The following is an 18,875-nucleotide window of genomic DNA, read 5'->3' on the forward strand; positions in this document are numbered from 1 at the left end:
GGAGTTCGAGACCAGCCTGACCAACATGGAGAAACCCTGTCTCTACTAAAAATACAAAATTAGCTGGGCATGGTGGCGTATGCCTGTAATCTCAGCTATCCAGGAGGCTGAGGCAGGAGAATCACTTGAACCCGGGAGGTGGAGGTTGTGGTGAGCTGAGATCGTGCCATTGCACTCCAGCCTGGGCGACAAGAGTGAAACGCCATCTCAAAAAAAAAAAAAAAGTTAAATATTAGCCCCCAATCTCTTCTGGCTTGTAGGATTTCTGCTGAAAGGTCCACTGTTAGTCTGATGGGCTTCCCTTTGAGGTGACCTGGCCTTTCTCTCTGGCTGCCCTTAACATTTTTCCTTCATTTTGACCTTGGAGAATCTGATGATTATGTGTCTTGGTGTTGATCTTCTTGTGGAGTATCTAGCTGGGGTTCTCTGGATTTCCTGAATTTGAATGTTGACCTGTCTTGCTAGGTTGGTGAAGTTCTCCTGGATGATATCCTGAAGTATGTTTTCCAACTTGGTTTCATTCTCCTGTCTCTTTCGGATACCCCAATCAGTTGTAGGTTCAGTCTTTTTACATAATCCCATAATTCTCAGATATTTTGTTTGTTCCTTTTCATTCTTTTTTCTCTAATCTTTTCTGTTTTATTATTTATTTATTTGTTGAGATAAATCTCGCTCTGTCTCCCAGGCTAGAGTGCAATGGCACAATCTCAGCTCACTGCAACTTCCACCTCCTGGGTTCAAGCAATTCTCCTGCCTCAGCCTCCGAGTAGCTGGGATTATAGTTTACCATGTTAGTCAGGCTGGTCTCAAACTCCTGACCTCAGGTGATCCACCCGCCTTGGCCTCCCAAAGTGCTGGGATTACAGGCACGAGCCACCGCACCTGGCCTTCTGTCATATTTTAGCAAGATAGTCTTCAAGCTTGGAAATTCTTTCCTCTGCTTGGTGTATTCAGCTATTGATACTTATGGTTGCATTGTGAAGTTCTCGTGGTGTGTTTTTCAGCTCCATCAGGTCATTTATGTTCCTCTTTAAACTGGTTATTCTGGTTAACAGCTCCTGTAATGTTTTATCATGGTTCTTAGCTTCTTTGGGTAATAATGCAAAGAATTGTTACTTTTTTGTTATTGGGTAATAACAAGCTCAGGGAAGTTTGTTATTACCTACCTTCTGAAGCCTGATTCTGTCAGTTCGTCCATCTCAGCCTCAGCCCAGCTCTGAGCCCTTGCTGGAGAGGTGTTGGCGATCATTTGGAGGAGAAGAGGTACTCGGGCTCTTTGAGTTTTCAGCATTCTTTTCATTGATTTTTTTTCTCACCTTCATGAGTTTAGCTTTGATCTTCAAGGCTGCTGACCTTTGGATGGGGTTTGCTTGGGGATTTTTTGTTGAAGCTGTTTTTGGTGTTGCTTTCTGTTTGCAGTCAGGCCAACAAGCGTATGAAAAGATGCTCACTGTCACTAGTCAGCAGGGAACTGCAAATCAAAACCACAATCAGCTATTACCTGGTGCTCACTGGAATAGCTACTATTAAAAAAAAAAATGTCGGCTGGGCGCGGTGGCTCACGCCTGTAATCCCAGAACTTTGGGAGGGTGAGGTGGGCGGATAACAAGGTCAGGAGTTTGAGATCAACCTGGCCAACATGGTGAAACCCTGTGTCTACTAAAAATACAAAAATTAGCTGGGTGTGGTGGCATGCGCCTGTAGTCCCAGCTACTTGGGAGCCTGAGGCAGGAGAATTGCTTGAACTGGGGAGGCAGAGGTTGCAGCAAACAGAGATCATGCCACTGCACTCCAGCTGGGTGACAGAGCGAGACTCCGTCTCAAAAAACAAAACAAAACCAAAAAGTAACAAGCGTCAGTGAGGATGCAGAAAAACTGGAACTCTTGCACACTGTTAGTGGGATTGTAAAATGGTGTACTGCTATGAAAAATAATATGGAGGCTCCTCAAAAAATTAAAAATAGACCAACCGTACAATACTGCAATCCCACTTCTGAGCATATATCCTAAAGAATGAAAAACAGGATCTCAAAGAGAGAGCTGTACTTCTATGTTCATTACGACAGTATCCACAATAGCCAAGACGTGGAAGCAACCTAAATGTCCGTGGACGGATGAATGGATAAAGAAAAGATAGTATATACATACAATGAAACATCATTCAGTCTTTTCTAAAAAACGGAAATCCTGCCATATGCTATACTGATGATAACCTTGAATACATCATGCTGAGTGAAGTCAGCCAATCACGAAAAGGGATATATTGCATGATTCCACTTACAAGAGGTACCTGAAGTCATCAAATTCATAGAGACAGAAAGTAGAATGGTGGTTTCCAGGAGCTGAGGGGAGGGGAAATGGGGAGCTTTTGCTCCAGGAGACAGAGTTTCAGTCATGGAAGATGAAAGAGTTCGGGAGAACTCTTGTGCAACAGTGTACATATAGTTAACAATACTGTGATGTACACTTAACAGTTGTTAAGAGAGGGTGGGTGCAGAGGCTTACTCCTATAATCCCAACACTTTGGGAGGACAAGGCAGCAGGATTGCTTGAGCCCAGTAGTTCAAGATCAGCCTGGGCAATATGGAAACACCTCTTCTTTACTAAAAATCAGAAAAGTTAGCCCGGTGTGGTGGCTCACACATATAGTCCCAGCTACTCAGGGGGCTGAAGTGGGAGGATTGCTTTAGCGCAGGAGGTTGAGTTTGCAGTGAGCCATGTATGTGCCACTGCACTCCAGCCTGAATGACAGAGCTAAACCCGTCTCAAAAAAGGACAAAACAAAACGAAACAGAAGGGAGTCACCACACTGGGGCTAACAGGCAGCTACAGTCCTGCCCCTTTCACTCTTGCATCCCAGGTTTCCACCTGGATCATTGCTGAATTGACTTGGTTTGGGTATTTTACCTTCCTTAGCAAGGAAAAGGCCCTTCCATTGTTGGGCTCTTCCATGGCTCTCTCAGGCTCTCAGGCTGCTCATCTGATTCCCACTGTGCCCCTTCCACACGTCTCTGCTGAGCCTATCTTTATGGGCTACTGTGAACACAAGCTCTGGCTCAGCCATCTCTGCTTCTCCAAGCCTGGCTGCGAGCTTGGCTGACAGTGAGCAGCCAACCAGTGTCAAATGGATCCCAAAGAAATTGGGTTTACTGGCCAGGTGCGATGGCTCACAACTGTAATCCCAGCACTTTGGGAGGCTGAGGCGGGTGGACCATGAGTTCAAGAGATTGAGACCATCCTGGCCAACGTGGTGAAATCTCATCTCTACTAAAAATACAAAAATTAGCTGGGCATGGTGGCACATGCCTGTAGTCCCAGCTAATCGGGAGGCTGAGGCGAGGAATCGCTTAAACTCCGAAGGTGGAGGTTGAAGTGGGCTGAGATCACACCACTGTACTCCAGCCTGCGTGACAGAGAGAGATTCAGTCTTAAAAAAAAAAAATCATCATAATAAAATAAAAATGTTAGTTGAGTGATTGAAAGTATTAGATAGTCTCAAAGGCTTCTTCCTGTCTTGAAAATTCTGTGACCCATGAAGGAATCAGTTGCCATTTAGATTATGTAAAACAGTGGTCCCCAACCTTTTTGGCACCAGGCATCAGTTTCATGGAAGACAATTTTTTTCCATGGACAAGGGGTGGGGGAGGGAGAAGTTTTCGGGATGAAACTGTTCCACCTCAGATCATCAGGAATTAGATCCTTATAAGAAGCACACAACCTCAATCCCTCGCATGTCCAGTTCACAATAAGGTTCACGCTCCTATGAGAATCTAATACCGCTGCTGATCTGCCAGGAGGCAGAGCTCAGGTAAGCAGCAGGCAGAGCGAGGAGGTGACGTTCATTCACCTGCTGCTCAGCTCCTGCTGTGCAGCCTGGTTCCTAACAGGCCTCCAACCGGTACTGGTCTACCTGGGGTTGGGGACCTCTGACGTGTGCTGCGCCCTGCGTTGCACAAGGGTTCAAAGACCTAAGAGGGAACGGCAGGGGGATAAAGAAAGACACACAGACAGACATATAGAAAGCTGGGCCAAGCGGTCTGAAAAGCTGATGATGTCAGTGTCTTCGGCCCAGACATGCCTCAGAGTACTTTATTTTATATGTTTACAAAGCACATAGCAGAGGGAGGGTACAGTTACTTAGAACAGCCTGTGGTTATAATTCTCATATTTCAGTTAACATATTTCCACTAACAACTATCTTGCAGCAAGGTCAGTGAGAGCTGGTTATCTTTTTCTAGGCCTCTCTGCTCTTCTCTGAGACATACACACTCCCCTATTATGGTTTCCTTCTCTGGAGTTCACCCAGCCTTGCTGCTGATTCTGCCAGAGGGGGTGGGCTACACTGGCTCTCTACAGGGACCCCCGATGTAAAACGTAAGTTGATTAAAAATTTTGTTGTGCTGGGCACAGTGGCACGTGCCTGTAGTCCCAGCTACTTGGGAGGCTGAGGTGGGAGGATCGCTCAAGCCCAGGAGTTCTGGGCTGTAGTGCGCTATGCCAATTGAGTGTCTGCACTAAGTTCGGCATCAATATGGTGACCTCCTGGGAGCGGGGGACCACCAGGTTGCCTAAGGAGGGGTGAACTGGCCCAGGTAGGAAACGGAGCAGGTCAAAACCCCTGTGCTGATCAGCAGTGGGATCATGCCTGTGAATAGCCACTGCACTCCAGCCTGGGCAACATAGCGAGACCCCATCTCTAAAAAAAATTTTTTTTGTTGCAAGTAAAAAACAACATGTCTACCCCCTGAATCTAGAGATGGAGGCAGTTTCAATTACAGCACATCACAGAGCTTGGAGGGAAGCGAATAGTTCCCCAGAGGAAAATCTGGATCTAGTGTCCAGAAGGGAGGTGGATATTGGGAAGTAGGTATGGATCTGAAGAAATCAATTCCAGGAAAAAGCAAAAAGCGAAATATCTGGATTCCTGCCACTACACACACACGCCCCATTAACCCCCACACATACCCACAATATTGAAAGGGCAGCCATATAGGTGAGTAAACAGTGGGAAAAAACAAGAGCCACTTGGTTCCAACTAATGCTTTCAGAGAATTACAAAAGGCAGGGGTGTTTGACAGGGGGTTAGAATATCATCCATGCAGTTGGAAACAGATGAGAAAGGTAATAATAGCATGTAAAGCCCCTACCCATGGGAGGGCTCTCCTAGCTCTGACTGGGGCCGACTGACTTCTGAGCATCAGATCACAAGCTTTGTCAGAAGGGTGGGTGAGCCCTCCCCCCCAGAAAACTAAGGGTGGGCTAAGGCCTCAGGGGAGGAGCTGGTGTTGCCCCAGTTTGGAAGTGGGTCATCCTATGCTCCCCGGCATGTGAACACCTTCAGCTGCAGAGACCCCGACACTCTTTCAGGCAAGTTTATACGGTTCTCAGATCCTACCTAGTAATGAGACACCATGAGCCCCTTGGGGAAGCATCTCCCACTGCTCCCTAAGTTGGTGTGTCTTGGCAGGGCGTGGTGGCTCACGCCTATAATCCAAGCACTTTGGAGGCTAAGGCAGGCGGATCACCTGAGGTTGGGAGTTCAAGACCAGCCTGACCAACATGGTGAAACCCCGTCTTTATTAAAAAAAAAAGATGGTGTGTCTTGTGGCTGAGTAGAGGCCCCCAACCTCCGGGAGGACCAGCCAAGCACTGTGGGAGCCAGCTGTGGTCTGAGGAGACAGCCGTGGTCTCTGTGAATTACAAGCTGCAGAAACACCCTTAGCTCTCCGGCGTGGGCCTAGACCCACTGTCCTGCTCAGAAAGCCACTGGACAGCCACCAGTCTCCAGGCTGCTCAGGCATCTCCTGGGCCTGCCAGCCATGAGCACTAAGTCCAGGAGAAAACTCAAGACCAAGTCCAATTCTTTAAGCCCTGCCATGAGATTCCCAATAGCACCTTCCAAAGGACCACAAAACTCCCACCAAGCAAACAGACTCTAGTTACTAATCAAATCAGCCTATTAATTTCGAAGATCACCCGTGATCACTTTGCTGCTAGTAGAATCACAGCAACTACTTTGAAAGTGCCCTCTGCCAAAGCTGGTGGCTTGAAGTCAGCTGAAGGTCGGTGCTGGCTCGCCTTCAGGATTCAGGGTGCAGGAAGTGCTCTCCACCTGTAGGGAAATTTCAGAAGCCTCAGCAAGTGGAATCTTGGAGGTCTTCTTCCTGCATGCCTCGAGGTTAAGGGTAACGTATGTGCTGAGTTTCAGCATTGCTGTCATGGCTGAGTCAGGGCACCAGATTTGGAAATTTGGGCCACAATCAGAGTCCAGGTTCCGGTCAGAGCCCTGTCTCGTACCAGCTGTGCAATCTTAGGCAAAGCCGTCTCTTAATCTCTCCGACCTACAGTTTGTTCATCAGATAAAGGGAACCTCTGCTGCCAGCCCTACCTACTCAGAGGTGCTATCAGTGTCAGCCCCAAAACTTACTTTATGTAAAAATCTGTTATGTTTATGGAATGACAACTTCAACAATGCATTGGTCCGCTGCCAGGAAGGACAGGACATTGTTTTGAAGTAGCAAGCTGGTTTTATACCAACCCTTCTTGACTTCTTCCCCCGTCGGCCCCTAGTGACAGCCCACAGATTCCTCCAGTTGAGGAAACACTCTGTGACCACAAAAGCAAGCCAAGGGAACTGGTCCTCAGAGCCACTGAGCCCATGACTGTGACATCTCCATCCCCGTAGCGGCACTAGTCCCCAACCCCCACTGCCTCGCAGTGTCCTCAGGTCTCTGCCAAGGAATAATCCTGAAACCCCAGAAAGACTCGCTAATTCCCAGCTCCTTCCATACGGGAGGCAGAAACAGCTGGGAGTCTTACTTGAGTAAAGATGGAAAAACCAAATCTGGTTGGCCGCGGTGGCTCATGCCAGCACTTTGTGGGGCTGAGGCAGGTGGATGGCTTGAGGCCAGGAGTTTGAGACCAGTGTGGGCAACATAGGGAAACCCTGTTCTACTAAAAATACAAAAATTAGCTGGGCATGGTAGTGCATGCCCATAGTCCCAGCTACTCAGGAGACTGAGGTAGAGAATCACTTGAACCCGGGGGGCGGAGGTTGCAGTGAGCTGAGATCGCGCCTCCTGCACTATAGCCTGGGCAACAGACCAAGACTGTCAAAAAAAAAAAAGGCCGGACGCAGTGGCTCCCACCTGTAATTCCAGCACTTTAGGAGGCCAAGGCGGGTGGATCACTTGAGGTCAGGAGTTCAATACCAGCCTGACCAACATGGTGAAAACCCATCTCTACTAAAAATAGCTGGGTGTGGTGATGAGCACCTATAATCCCAGCTACTCAGGAGGCTGAGACAGGAGACTCACTTGAACCTGGGAGGCGGAGGTTGCAGTGAGCCAAGATCGCCCCACTGCAGTCCAGCTTGGGTGACACAGTGAGACTCCATCTCAATAAAAATAAAAAACAAACAAACAAAAAAACCCGAGGTGGTGGTGGAGCAGCCTAACGCTCAGTAACAGAAAAGGTAAGAGTTGAGCTAAGAGCCAAGTCCAAGTTAAATCCAGCCCATATTTATCGGTAGTCTGGGAGCCTTTAAATCTGTTAAGTGCTTTGCCAGGTGCTGAGGTGGGAAAGGCAAAGGCATACCTAAGATCAAGGGCATTAGTTTCCTTCCAGTGGGGGAGGCAGGTCTGGGGCAGGTCTACAGTACGGCGTGGCGTAGGAGCCCATGCAGTCAGAGTGCTGGAGGGCACAAAAAATGGAAATTCTCAGCTCCGCGGGGCAGTGCAAGGAGCCTCGAGAGGATATTTGAGCTGGGTGTTGAAGGCCAGGTAGTTTTTCAGGCAGAAGAGTCAGGGGCAAGCCGTCTGGACAGACGGACCAGCTGTGTGAAGTCCCAAGGTGTGAGGGGAACACTGGAGGGCTAGAGAGAAGCCTGGGGGTGAGTGGCTGGGCCACACCCAGGAATCACAATTGTATCCCGAGGGCAGTGGGGAGCCCTTAGGAGTTTTGTTTTGATTTTTATTTATTTATTTATTTATTTTTTTAGAGACAGGGTTTGGCTCTGTTGCCCAGGGTGGAGTGCAGTGGCACAATCATAGCTCACTGCAGCCTTGAACTCCTGGGCTCAAGCAATCCTCCTGCCTCAGCCTCCTGAGTACCTGGGACTACAGACCTGTGCCATCATACCCGGCTAATTTTTGTATTTTTTTGTAGAGAGGGGCACTCACTATGTTACCCAGGCTGGTCTCAAACTCCTGGGCTCAAGTAATCCACCCACCTCTGCCTCTAAAGTGCTGGGATTACAGGCGTGAGCCACTGTACCAGCCTCCCTAAGTTGTAATCACAAAGTGCTTATCTTTGCATTTCTTAATGCTGGGACAGACAGAACAGAGACAAGTTAGAGAGGCTGGGACTGCAGGAAGTGGTCCAGGCAGGAAAGAAGGAGCCTGAGACGCTGGGAGCAGCCACAGGCTAGAGGCCTCGGCCATGCTGAGGGGGAGATCTTTTGGGTCCTGACTCTTATAGGACATTCAGGACTTCCCTCTGCTGACTTAGGCCCTATCTGCTGGCCCAGCAAGACTCACTAGCTCTCCTGGATTGTGCCCCTTCTTTGGGGGCAGGAAAGCCCTCGCCGCTCCGTCTGGCTGCCTCATTCTGCTGCCTCCCGGCTGGGCTGGTCCCTAGCTGCCGATCTCTCAGATCCTCTTAGATCTACTCCCTCCCTCTACCCCGGTGCTCAAGAGACTGTGATTGTGCAGCCATCGTTCCCCTCCACCATAGTGAGCGTCCACACAGTGAAAGCTCCCAAGGCAGACACGGTCCCCATTTCCATGAGGAGGCACTCCCAGCCCCTGGCTGCCAAGGCCTCTCTGGCTGCTGAAGTCCCTGCCCAGATGTGCAAGCCATTTTTCTGGTTTTTTTTTTTCACCCTTCTCCCAATGCTGCTAGCCATGGCTACCACCTGCCACCTGTGCTGAGCTGGGCCTCCCCTGATTTGGCCAGGGTGAGCACAGCTGGGCCTGGACGGGGTGACGTGGGGATGCCATGTGGTTGGGTCCCAGCTGATGGGGTGCAATGAGAACTGTGGTGAAGAGGGCACCCAGAGTGTGTGCTCAAGGTAGCATGGGAGAGGGCTGGCTTCAGATACCGTAAATAACACAGGAATCAAAGTTCAGAGATGCCAGTTAGCCTCTTCACTGCGGGCAGATCCCAGGGGCTCACAGGGAAGGATACAGCTGGGGACTGCTAAAGGCAAAAGCTTTGAACTCCAGGAGCCACTAGTCCATAGGTAGAGACCAGATGTTCTGCTGGGCATGACCATTCGGGAGAAGAGGTACGGAGCTGCAAACTGCTAGAGATGGAAGGACCCCCGGGCTGTGCCAGGACTGGAGACACAGCTTAAAGTGAAGCTCAAAGTCCAGCCAGGAAGCAAACACACAGCTGGGGCCCCATGTGATAAGGTTTCTGGCAGAAGTCTGGAGTGCAGGGAGGCCTGAGTTAGCGCTCAAAAACAGGCCTTGCCTTCTGTTTGCAGTTGTCCTCAAACATCACAGGCTGTGGCTCTCGTTAACCTTCTGGAAGAGGTGGGTGGGTGGGGGTTCCGAGTATCTACACTCTGAGTCTACTGGTCTCAAGGGCTTTCAAGAAACGATTTAAGGACAAGCTCTGTGAATATGATTGCATCATCCAGAAATGTACCCGAATCTGATTTAGTATTGTTTTTTCCATGTTCTGAATTTCAAAACTCGAATTTCCTGCTTTACTTCACTTCACTTCAGGGGGAATCCCAGACATTTAAAACATCAGCTCTTCAGTTAAAAGGCCACGTAACCCACGTCTCCAGCCCTGAGGTTTTTTTTGAGGTTTTCCTTTGTTGTAACCAGCCTGTGGAACAGTTTGGGCTCTGCCTTTTCACACAGTGGTTCCTTCACACACCCATTCCTTCAACACACTTATTAAACACAGTTATTGTATTAATGGCCACAGGGCTCCTGTCATGTGCCCTGTCCTAGTTTTCAGTTGAAAAGCCAGTGACTCTATGGCCTTGGGCAAGTCTAACCTTCTTTGGGTCTCACCTTTCTGTAAAACACAATGATTTGGAAGCTCTAAAGTCCCTTCCAAGCCTTTACATTTGTGGGGGTCTATGATTTCCTAGCTGTGGAATCCTAAATGGTAACAGTCCCGAGAAGGGAAAGAAGCATCTATTGAGAATTCCCCATGCAGTGGGAAGGCACGAGCAAGGGATAGGCAGGAAAAGAAAAACCATGGCTTGCCAGCAAAAAACACCATTAGGGGCCCCGCTGGGTGATCTCAGACCCCTTTGTTCCCCGTCCAGCCTCTGTTCTTTGTTCCATTAGGAAATGAGGGGAGGGGGACGCTCTCCCTCCCTCCCTCCACAGTGAAGCCACAGCCCTCCGGGTCTTCTGACTGCTTCTCTCCTCCAGTACAAAGCACTTTTGGAGCCCAAGCCCGGCCCACCAGAGTGCTAAGTCACGGTGGGACAGCAACTCTCTACCAGCAGAGTGCTGAGTCACGGTGGGACAGCAACTCTCCACCGCAACCCCCACCCCCGCCCCCTCCTCCTCCGGGATGCGCTGAGCCTCCAGAAACCACCGGCTTGGCTCTTCTCACATTCAAGGTCCCTCCCGCCACTCCTGGCCCTAGGAGGCGGCTGTCCCGGGAGTTTAGCCAAACTCCCCGCTGCAGCCTCCAAGTCACGAGGAGCTGGGCTGGAGGGTGGGGGAGGTGAAACCCTGGTCAACAAAGGTCCAAAGACCAGGCCACAGCTTCGGAAGAATCTAAAGGCTTGGAGATTGCAGTTCTGACACCTCAAGTTACCAGAAAGTAGGGAAGGGACACGAGCAATCATATAAACAATCATATAAAAACACACACACACACACACTCACACTCCACTCCCCCACCAACAGATTTCCCTTCCATTGGTTCCGCCAGCCTTCCCTAGTGACCTTCTACAGCACAAGCTGCCCCTCAGTATTGCTGTGATGTTCACTGCAGCCACATACGTGTTTAGCCAAGCATGGCACCAATACTGATTCAGGAAACCTGCTCCCTGCAGCAGACCGACTTTCTTCTGGTGGGTCCAACAACTTCATGCTGGCTCTGTCCCCCTGGACATCCCGGAAGCCTGGAAACTCAGCACATCTGTTCCAAAACCAAGCTGACCTTCCTCAAGGGCCTTCCCCAAAACCTGCGTTTCTTCCTGTGCTCCTCAGCTCAGGGAATGGCAGCAGCAGCCAGGCTGCCCAAATCAGAAAGCTAGGAGCTCCGTTACCCACTGCCCACCCCCGCCCCCAACTTTTGTCAATCGGTCTGTTAATTTGGTCTTCTCCAGATCTGTCAAATCTTCATTCTATCCCCTCTGCTCTCCAAGAACTAAGGCTGCTGACCCCCGACTGGTGCCCAGCTCTCTAGCCTCACTCTCATCAGTCCTGAACATTCAATCATGCATCCAGCTGTTCGTGCAACACATATTGAGTACCAAGTAACAAGCACCTTGCAAAAAGCTGGGAGTGCAGAGATAAGACAGAAACAATGCCTGCCTTCCAGGAGCTTAACATCTATAGCACCAGGGCAGGCAATCAAAAGGGCCTCATAACGCCAGGCATGGTGGCTCATGCCCATAATCCCAGCACTGTGGGAGGCCAAGGTGGGTGGATCGCTTGAGATCAGGAGTTCGAGACCAGCCTGGCCAACATGGTGAAAACCTGTCTCTACTAAAAATACAAAAATCAGCCAGGCATGGTGGCAAGCGCCTGCAGTCCCAGCTACTTGGGAGGCTGCGGCAGGAGGATCACTTGAACCCCGGAGGTGGAGGTTGCAGTGAGCCAAGATCGAGCCACTGCACTCCAGCCTGGCTGGGCAACAAGAGTGAAACTTCGTCTCAAAAAAAAAAAAGGTGTGACAAATATATAGCATTTAATTAGACATACACAAATATATATTATAGTTACTAATCTTCATCACTTATATGAGCTACAAATATCAACCCAATTTGTCATCTCTGTTTTAACTCTGTTTACAACATCTTTTGTCTTACAGCTTTTCATTTTTAAGTAGTCAAATCTGCCAACTGTACTTTTATGGCTTCTGACAGCCTCAGAAGAATATTCCTTACCCCAAAATTATAAAAAATAATCTTCTATATATTCTTCTCAAAACCTTATACTTCTTTTAAGGCTTGGAGTTTTAATCCATCTGGAATGTATTTTTAAACACTGAGTGAGTCATTTTTCTCCACATGACTATCAATTGTTTCAACATAATTTGTTAAACCCATTCTTTCTTCCCTAATTTGAAATGACACTTCAACATGTCCCAAGTTCCCATATGTAGGTGGGCAGGACTATTTTGTCGCAATAATGTAGTCATCTCTTTCTGCGCCAGTACCACACTGCTTATAGCACTTTACTGTACTTTTATTATAGCACCAAATGCAAATCTATCAACACACTGACTCTTCCAAATGAACTTTAGAACCATTCTGTGAAGTTTCAAGAAAAACATACTGTCCCAGAGTCAGTAATGGCTGAGGAAAAAAAAAAAAAAAAAACCTGCCTCTTATGGAAATTGCAGTGAATTCGTTTATTTGGGGAATACTGACATTTTTTTTTTTTTGAGACGGAGTCTAGATCTGTCGTCCAGGCTGGTGTGCAGTGGCGCGATCTCGGCTCACTGCAACCTCCGCCTCCCAAGTTCAAGCGATTCTCCTGCCTCAGCCTCCCGAGTAGCTGGGATTTACAGGTGCCTACCACCACGCCCAGCTAATTTTTGTATTTTTAGTAGAGACGGGCTTTCCCTGTGTTGGCCAGGCTGGTCTCGAACTTCTAACCTCGTGATCCACCCGCCTCTGCCTCCCAAAGTGCTGGGATTTCAAGCGTTAGCCACCACTCCTGGCCAACTGATATCTTTACAAAATGAAGACTGACCATTTGGGAATATGGTACCTCTTCATTTATGCAAGGCTGCCTTTTTTTTTTTTTGGTCCAGCAGGCATTTATAGTTTTCTCTATATATTTCCTGTTAACTTTATTCCAAGGTACTTTAAGCTTTTGTTGCCAATGGAAGTAAAAAACATCTTTTTTTCTATTCTTTTTTCTCCCCATTTTCTAACTGTTGGTTACTGTTATAAAGGAAAGCTTTGGATCCTATATATGGTGGCTTTGCTATACGCTTATCCTAGGAGATTTCCAGTGTAAACTTTAAAAACAAAGCTAATGTGGTGTCTCCATGCTGTCTCTAGGATCAGGTTTAACCCCTTTATGGCACACAAACCTGCCAGACCTTGTTCTATTCTTCACCCTATCCAGCAACCCCAAACATGCACTGTATTTTCCAGGCCAACATACTTTCTTTTTCATATTTTGACACGGAGTTTCGCTCCGTCTTCCAGGCTAGAGTGCAAAGGCGTGATTTCGGCTGACTGCAACCTCCACCTCTCAGGTTCAAGCAGTTCTTCTGCCTCAGCCTCCAGAGTAACTAGGATTACAGGCACATGCCACCATGCCCAGCTAATTTTTGTATTTTTAGTAGAGACGGGTTTTGCTGGTCTCCAACTCCTGATCTCAAGTGATCAGCCCGATTCCATCTCCCAAAGTGCTGGGATTACAGGCATGAGCCACCGCGTCTGACCCCAGGCCAACTAGCTTGAATAGGCTACCCATTTCCACATCTTCACACCTTTGCATATGCTGTTCACTCTGCTCCGAATTCCCTTCCCCCTTTCCCTCCCGCACTTCACCTTCCTTTTAACTTTTTCTTCAAACTTAGCTCAGGTGTCGCTTAGGGGAGGCTTCCCTGACCTCCTCCTATCCCAGACTGGGTAAGGTACTCATTGCCTAGCAGCATTCTTCTGTTTACCTTATTATTGTTGCTCTAGCACCACTAAAATGGTTTTCCTGCAAGTAACATAGGTGTTTTTTGTTTTTTTGAGACGGAGTTTCACTCTTGTTGTCCAGGCTGGAGTGTAGCTAGGATTACAGGTATACCTCGAAAATTTTTTGTATTTTTAGTAGAGGCAAGGTTTCTCCATGTTGGTCAGGCTGGTCTTGAACTCCCGACCTCAGGTGATCCACCCTCCTCGGCCTCCCAAAGTGCTGGGATTACAGGCGTGAGCCACCGCGCCCGGCACATAGCCGGCACATAGGTGAATTTCTAAATGAAACAGTGAAAAACAAATCACCCTAATTCCATCGGCAATTTGTTTTAATATTTCAGTAGAGTTGATTTTTAAAAATAAGGTTTGGAAGTCTAGCTTCTAGCTGCAGGTTTGCTAGCATCCTGAAAATGATCTTGATAGTTCTTCCACCAATGCGTCAAAAAACGCGACAGAACATTGGACCCCGAAGCCAGGATCTAGGTAGGGGCAGGGCCTAGCTCCAGCTCTGCCACCCATAAATTCACATCCACCCTGTGCCTGGGACTCAGCTGCAGGCCACACACGCTGGCTCCGCCCCTCCGGGGGTCTCTTCCACCTGTCGCCCGCCATCAACCCCATCAGCTTCTCTCCAATGACACACCCAGGGTTGTCCAATAGGGCCACGGAGTGGGGCCGCTAAGAGGCCATTTTGAAAAGGCCTCAGGATGGGCTTCGCCGTTAGATCTACGTCGCTTCTCCTTTATTTCTAACCCGAGATATGTCCCTTGGGTGAGAAGCGACACTACCGATTCTCTCGGAGGCCCCGGTGGCTCACCCCCACGACCCCCGGGGGAGGTGGTCCTCATCCCTAGGGAAACCCGACCCGCCCAGCCTTTGTTGCAGAAACTGCACACGGAGCCATGTTTGTTTTTCGCCAAAGGCGGACAAGGTCGCTGGAGTCGGAAGGGCAGGGGCGGACTCGAAACCGGCCGTGCGCCCCACTTCTCCATCGCGCTCCTTCCTGAACTCTGAGGAAGAGAAAGTGCGCTCGGCCACCTAAGGCCCGCGTCCACTTTCCACATTCCCAATCTGCAGCAGGATGTCACAAGGGCTTCCCCGCCGCTATGATTTTTAACACCATGCCCCGGGCCAGGAGCCTCAGGGTGCCCGTTCGGGAAAATGGAAATCAGGATCACCCCATTACTTCCCCTATCCTGCTCCCCGCGTTCCAAGGCCCAGGAGCCCCTAGAACAGGGGGCTCTGAGGTGGGCTTCCCGCGCCTCCTTGCAGCTTCCCTCCAACTCCACTAAACGGGCCTCAGGGGCACAGAGACGCCACCGCCGTCCCCGAGGCCGTCCGGTACCCGTCCCAGCTCCCCAGCTCCGCCAGAGCATGCGAGGGCCTCCAGCGGTCGCCCCTCCCCCACCGTAGGGGCGAGGCCGCGCGCCCACCGGAAGAAGCGGGCGCGGGGCGGGAGGCACTGATTGGCCGGGGCGGGCCTGACGCTGCAGCCGCTATAAGAGCCAGCGAGCGGCCCGCTACGCCAGACGTTCTTCGTCGAGAGTCGCCGCGGTTTCCTGCTTCAACAGTGCTTGGACGGAACCCGGCGCTCGTCCCCTACCCCGGCCGGCTGCCCAGAGCCAGCCCTCCGTCACCTCCACACCGCTCCCTCGGACCGCCCCAAGGCCCCCGCCGCCTCTCCAGCGCCGCGCAGCCACCGCCGCCGCCTCTTCTTAGCCGCCGCCATGACGACCGCATCACCTTCGCAGGTGCGCCAGAACTACCACCAGGATTCAGAGGCCGCCATCAACCGCCAGATCAACCTGGAGCTTTATGCCTCTTACGTTTACCTGTCCATGGTGAGCGCGGGCGGGCCGGGGCGGGGGCCGGGGCCGGGCGCGGGCCGGGGCCGGGCGCGGTTCCCGGGGCGCGCGCTGGGGCGGGCCGGGGGTGTGGCCGCCCGCGGGCTTCCCCGCCTCCCTGCGGCCTTCTGGAAAATGGAGGCTGCTCGAGGTCTCCAAGGATTTCTCTGGCGCAGAAAGTCCGGGCAGCTGGTTCTTGGCTGTCCCCTGGGAACGCTCCCTCCTAGGCCAGGGCCACCTCTGCGCACCCTTCTTTTTTTTAAACAGCTCTTGGCGTCCAGAAATCCTGGGTTGTAAGACTTGGCAGCAGCTTGTGCAGGAAACCTGCGGTTAGGAAGGTGGAGTTTTGCGCTCCCATTTTTTCCTCTGCCTTTGGCATTTGGCCCTGAGACCCAACGTTTTTTGCTTAGATATCCACCTCCCATCCGCCTAGGTATGGCGGGCCTGCTGGGTCACTGTGTCGAATAGCCCCCTTGGGGGCTGGCGGGTAGTGGCTTATCTTTTGGGCAGATCCCTCTTGAGCAGCCGTATCCACCTCTCGGCTCTGCTTATCTCTTAAGTCCCACTTGCATTGAAGCATATCTCTAGAAATCGCCCCTTCTGCAGTCACCGAAGTGTCACCTGATCTTGCGCCTAGGGAACTTAATTTATCTTTTATGTATCTTACGGTGAGAGTTGTGGAGTTGTGACCTACTAATTGAACCCCTAGTTCTTGGGTAAAGTCAACCGACAGTTACTGGGCAAGAAATTTTTCAGTAATTAGTGGAATCAATTTTCCCAAATCCTGGTCTTAGGCGGTGTCCTGAGAGTCTTCCTTAGAATTGCCTTGTGATAGTCCAAACTGTTCCAAGAATAGATATGTTCTAAATGGATTTGAAAACAAGCCTGTGTTTCTGTGACTGTCACTGCCTTTCAGAAACACTTGACTACATCAAATACATAAAACCAAAAGTCAATTTTTGTGATACAATTATTATAAAAGTATATTTACATCAATATACTGTCCATATTTGTCACCTTGCATGGGGGTTTTTGATTTTATAAATAAATCTGCGGTATAGCTGGCAAGCTCCTGAGCTCTTTGTTTTATTTGTTTTAACCATGCTTTAACGTGGTTAATCCAGGCGTGGGGAGGAGAGAAGGACTAAGTGCAGGGTCAGTACTCCAGTAGCCGGCCTCTCATCAAACAATGAGATTTGGCACGGGCTGTAAGAAGTTTTCTCTGCACTAATACAGATCCTTAAGACACTCTATGTTTGAGGCAATGCCCATAATATTCTAAAGGTTCCTTGAAGTAAACTTTGAGGGGTCAAGTTTCCATTTTCTATTTTAGAATAGAAGCACTACTGTTGGGTTCAATCCAGTAGCTCATCTGCCCCCAAGCTCCTTAGGCACTGATTCTTTCATGCTGTGCTTTGAGAAAGGAAGCCTAGGCTCACAAGACCATCTCGCCTCCCCGTAGATTGTCAACAGCTACCTGTCTGGAAATCCCTAACATAACACATTCAGTGTTCCCCTTTCAGTCTTACTACTTTGACCGCGATGATGTGGCTTTGAAGAACTTTGCCAAGTACTTTCTTCACCAGTCTCATGAGGAGAGGGAACATGCTGAGAAACTGATGAAGCTGCAGAACCAACGAGGTGGCCGCATCTTCCTTCAGGATATCAAGGTAAACAAAAGAACCACGGCTGTCATACTGCGTAATCTAGCAGTGTTGGGGTGTCCGAAATCACCTAAACTAGCAGTTGCCCTTATAAAGTGATGACACACTGGGCTTTTGCCTTTTGTGCTTTTTTAGGCTTAACCATCTAAACTAAATTAGGCCAATAGTCATGTCCTCTTTGCCAAAGCATGGTGGTTAGATAAGACGGGCTTGCTGATGTGTAGGTTAGTTGGCAGAGATGCATTCACCTGTCCTCATTTAGAAACCAGACCATGATGACTGGGAGAGCGGGCTGAATGCGATGGAGTGTGCATTACATTTGGAAAAAAATGTGAATCAGTCACTACTGGAACTGCACAAACTGGCCACTGACAAAAATGATCCCCATGTGAGTATTGGAAACCCAGGAAATAAATGGAGGAAATCATTTGCTTTAGGGATTGGGAAAGCCGACTACTAACTGTCTTCCCCATTGTTTTCTAGTTGTGTGACTTCATTGAGACGCATTACCTGAATGAGCAGGTGAAATCCATCAAAGAATTGGGTGACCACGTGACCAACTTGCGCAAGATGGGAGCACCCCAATCTGGCTTGGCAGAATATCTCTTTGACAAGCACACCCTGGGAGACAGTGATAATGAAAGCTAAGCCTTAGGCTGATTTCCCCATAGCCACGGGGTGACTTCCCTGGTCACCAAGGCAGTGCATGCATATTGGGGTTTCCTTTACCTTTTCTATAAGTTGTACCAAAACATCCACTTAAGTTCTTTATACCATTCCTTCAAATAAAGAAATTTGGTACCCAGGTGTTGTCTTTGAGGTCTTGGGATGAGTCAGAAATCTATCTAGGCGAGCCTCCAGATTCTTTAAGTGCCGTTCAGTGTTGTTCCCCCCCACCCCACCACCACCACCAGTCGCCCATGCTGGAGTGCAGTGGCAGGAATTTCGGCTCAGCTCACTGCAGCCTCCACCTCCTGGGTTCAAGTGATTCTCCTGCTTCAGCCTCCTGAGTAGCTGAGATCACAGGTGCATGCCACCATTCCCAGCTAGTTTTTGTATTTTTAGTAGAGATGAGGTTTCACCACGTTGGTCATGCTGGTCTCAAACTCATGACCTCATCATCTGCCCACCTCAGCCTCCCAAAGTGTTGGGATTACAGGTGTGAGCCACTGTGCCCAGCCTCCATTGTTCAGTTTTAGTCATGCTGATCAAAAAGAAACGAGAATGTTTGTATTAAACGCCTTAGCTTGGGCAGTATACTAAGGTGTGGCTGTCTTGGATTCAGACAGGACTAAGGGTTTCCCACTGAATCCAGTGTCTTGAGTTAAATGTTTCCAATGGTTCAGTCTAGCTTTCACAATTTTTATGAATAAAAGGCATTAAAGGCTGAAGTCCTGGACTACTGATTTTTTTTTTTTTTTTTTTTTTTTTTTTTTGAGACGGAGTTTCGCTCTTGATACCCAGGCTGGAGTGCAATGGCGCGATCTCGGCTCACCGCAACCTCCGCCTCCTGGGTTC

At 49.4% G+C, this 18,875-nt stretch overlaps 1 protein-coding gene across 1 annotated transcript; it reads left to right on the forward strand.

Moving 5' to 3' along the window:
• Positions 1–15,382: 15,382 nt before the first annotated feature.
• Positions 15,383–18,748, forward strand: FTH1 (ferritin heavy chain 1). Its single transcript, XM_021676896.2, has 4 exons — positions 15,383–15,690; positions 17,217–17,363; positions 17,620–17,745; positions 17,841–18,748. The coding sequence occupies exons 1-4, from the start codon at positions 15,577–15,579 to the stop codon at positions 18,003–18,005; spliced, it is 552 nt and encodes a 183-aa protein (XP_021532571.2). The 5' UTR covers positions 15,383–15,576; the 3' UTR covers positions 18,006–18,748.
• Positions 18,749–18,875: the final 127 nt, after the last annotated feature.

The sequence above is a fragment of the Aotus nancymaae genome, unplaced genomic scaffold (genome assembly GCF_030222135.1).
Source record: "Aotus nancymaae isolate 86718 unplaced genomic scaffold, 86718_ANA_hifiasm-v0.15.2.pri h1tg000059l, whole genome shotgun sequence".
In the NCBI taxonomy this organism is placed as follows: Eukaryota; Metazoa; Chordata; class Mammalia; order Primates; family Aotidae; genus Aotus; species Aotus nancymaae.

Bases quoted from the DNA above. Each gene is read 5' to 3' on its own strand.
- FTH1 (XM_021676896.2), top strand. From the start codon at position 15,577: ATGACGACCGCATCACCTTCGCAGGTGCGCCAGAACTACCACCAGGAT. The intron at 15,691-17,216 runs GTGAGCGCGGGC...TTCCCCTTTCAG, and splicing joins CTTACGTTTACCTGTCCATG to TCTTACTACTTTGACCGCGA. The intron at 17,364-17,619 runs GTAAACAAAAGA...GTCCTCATTTAG, and splicing joins TCTTCCTTCAGGATATCAAG to AAACCAGACCATGATGACTG.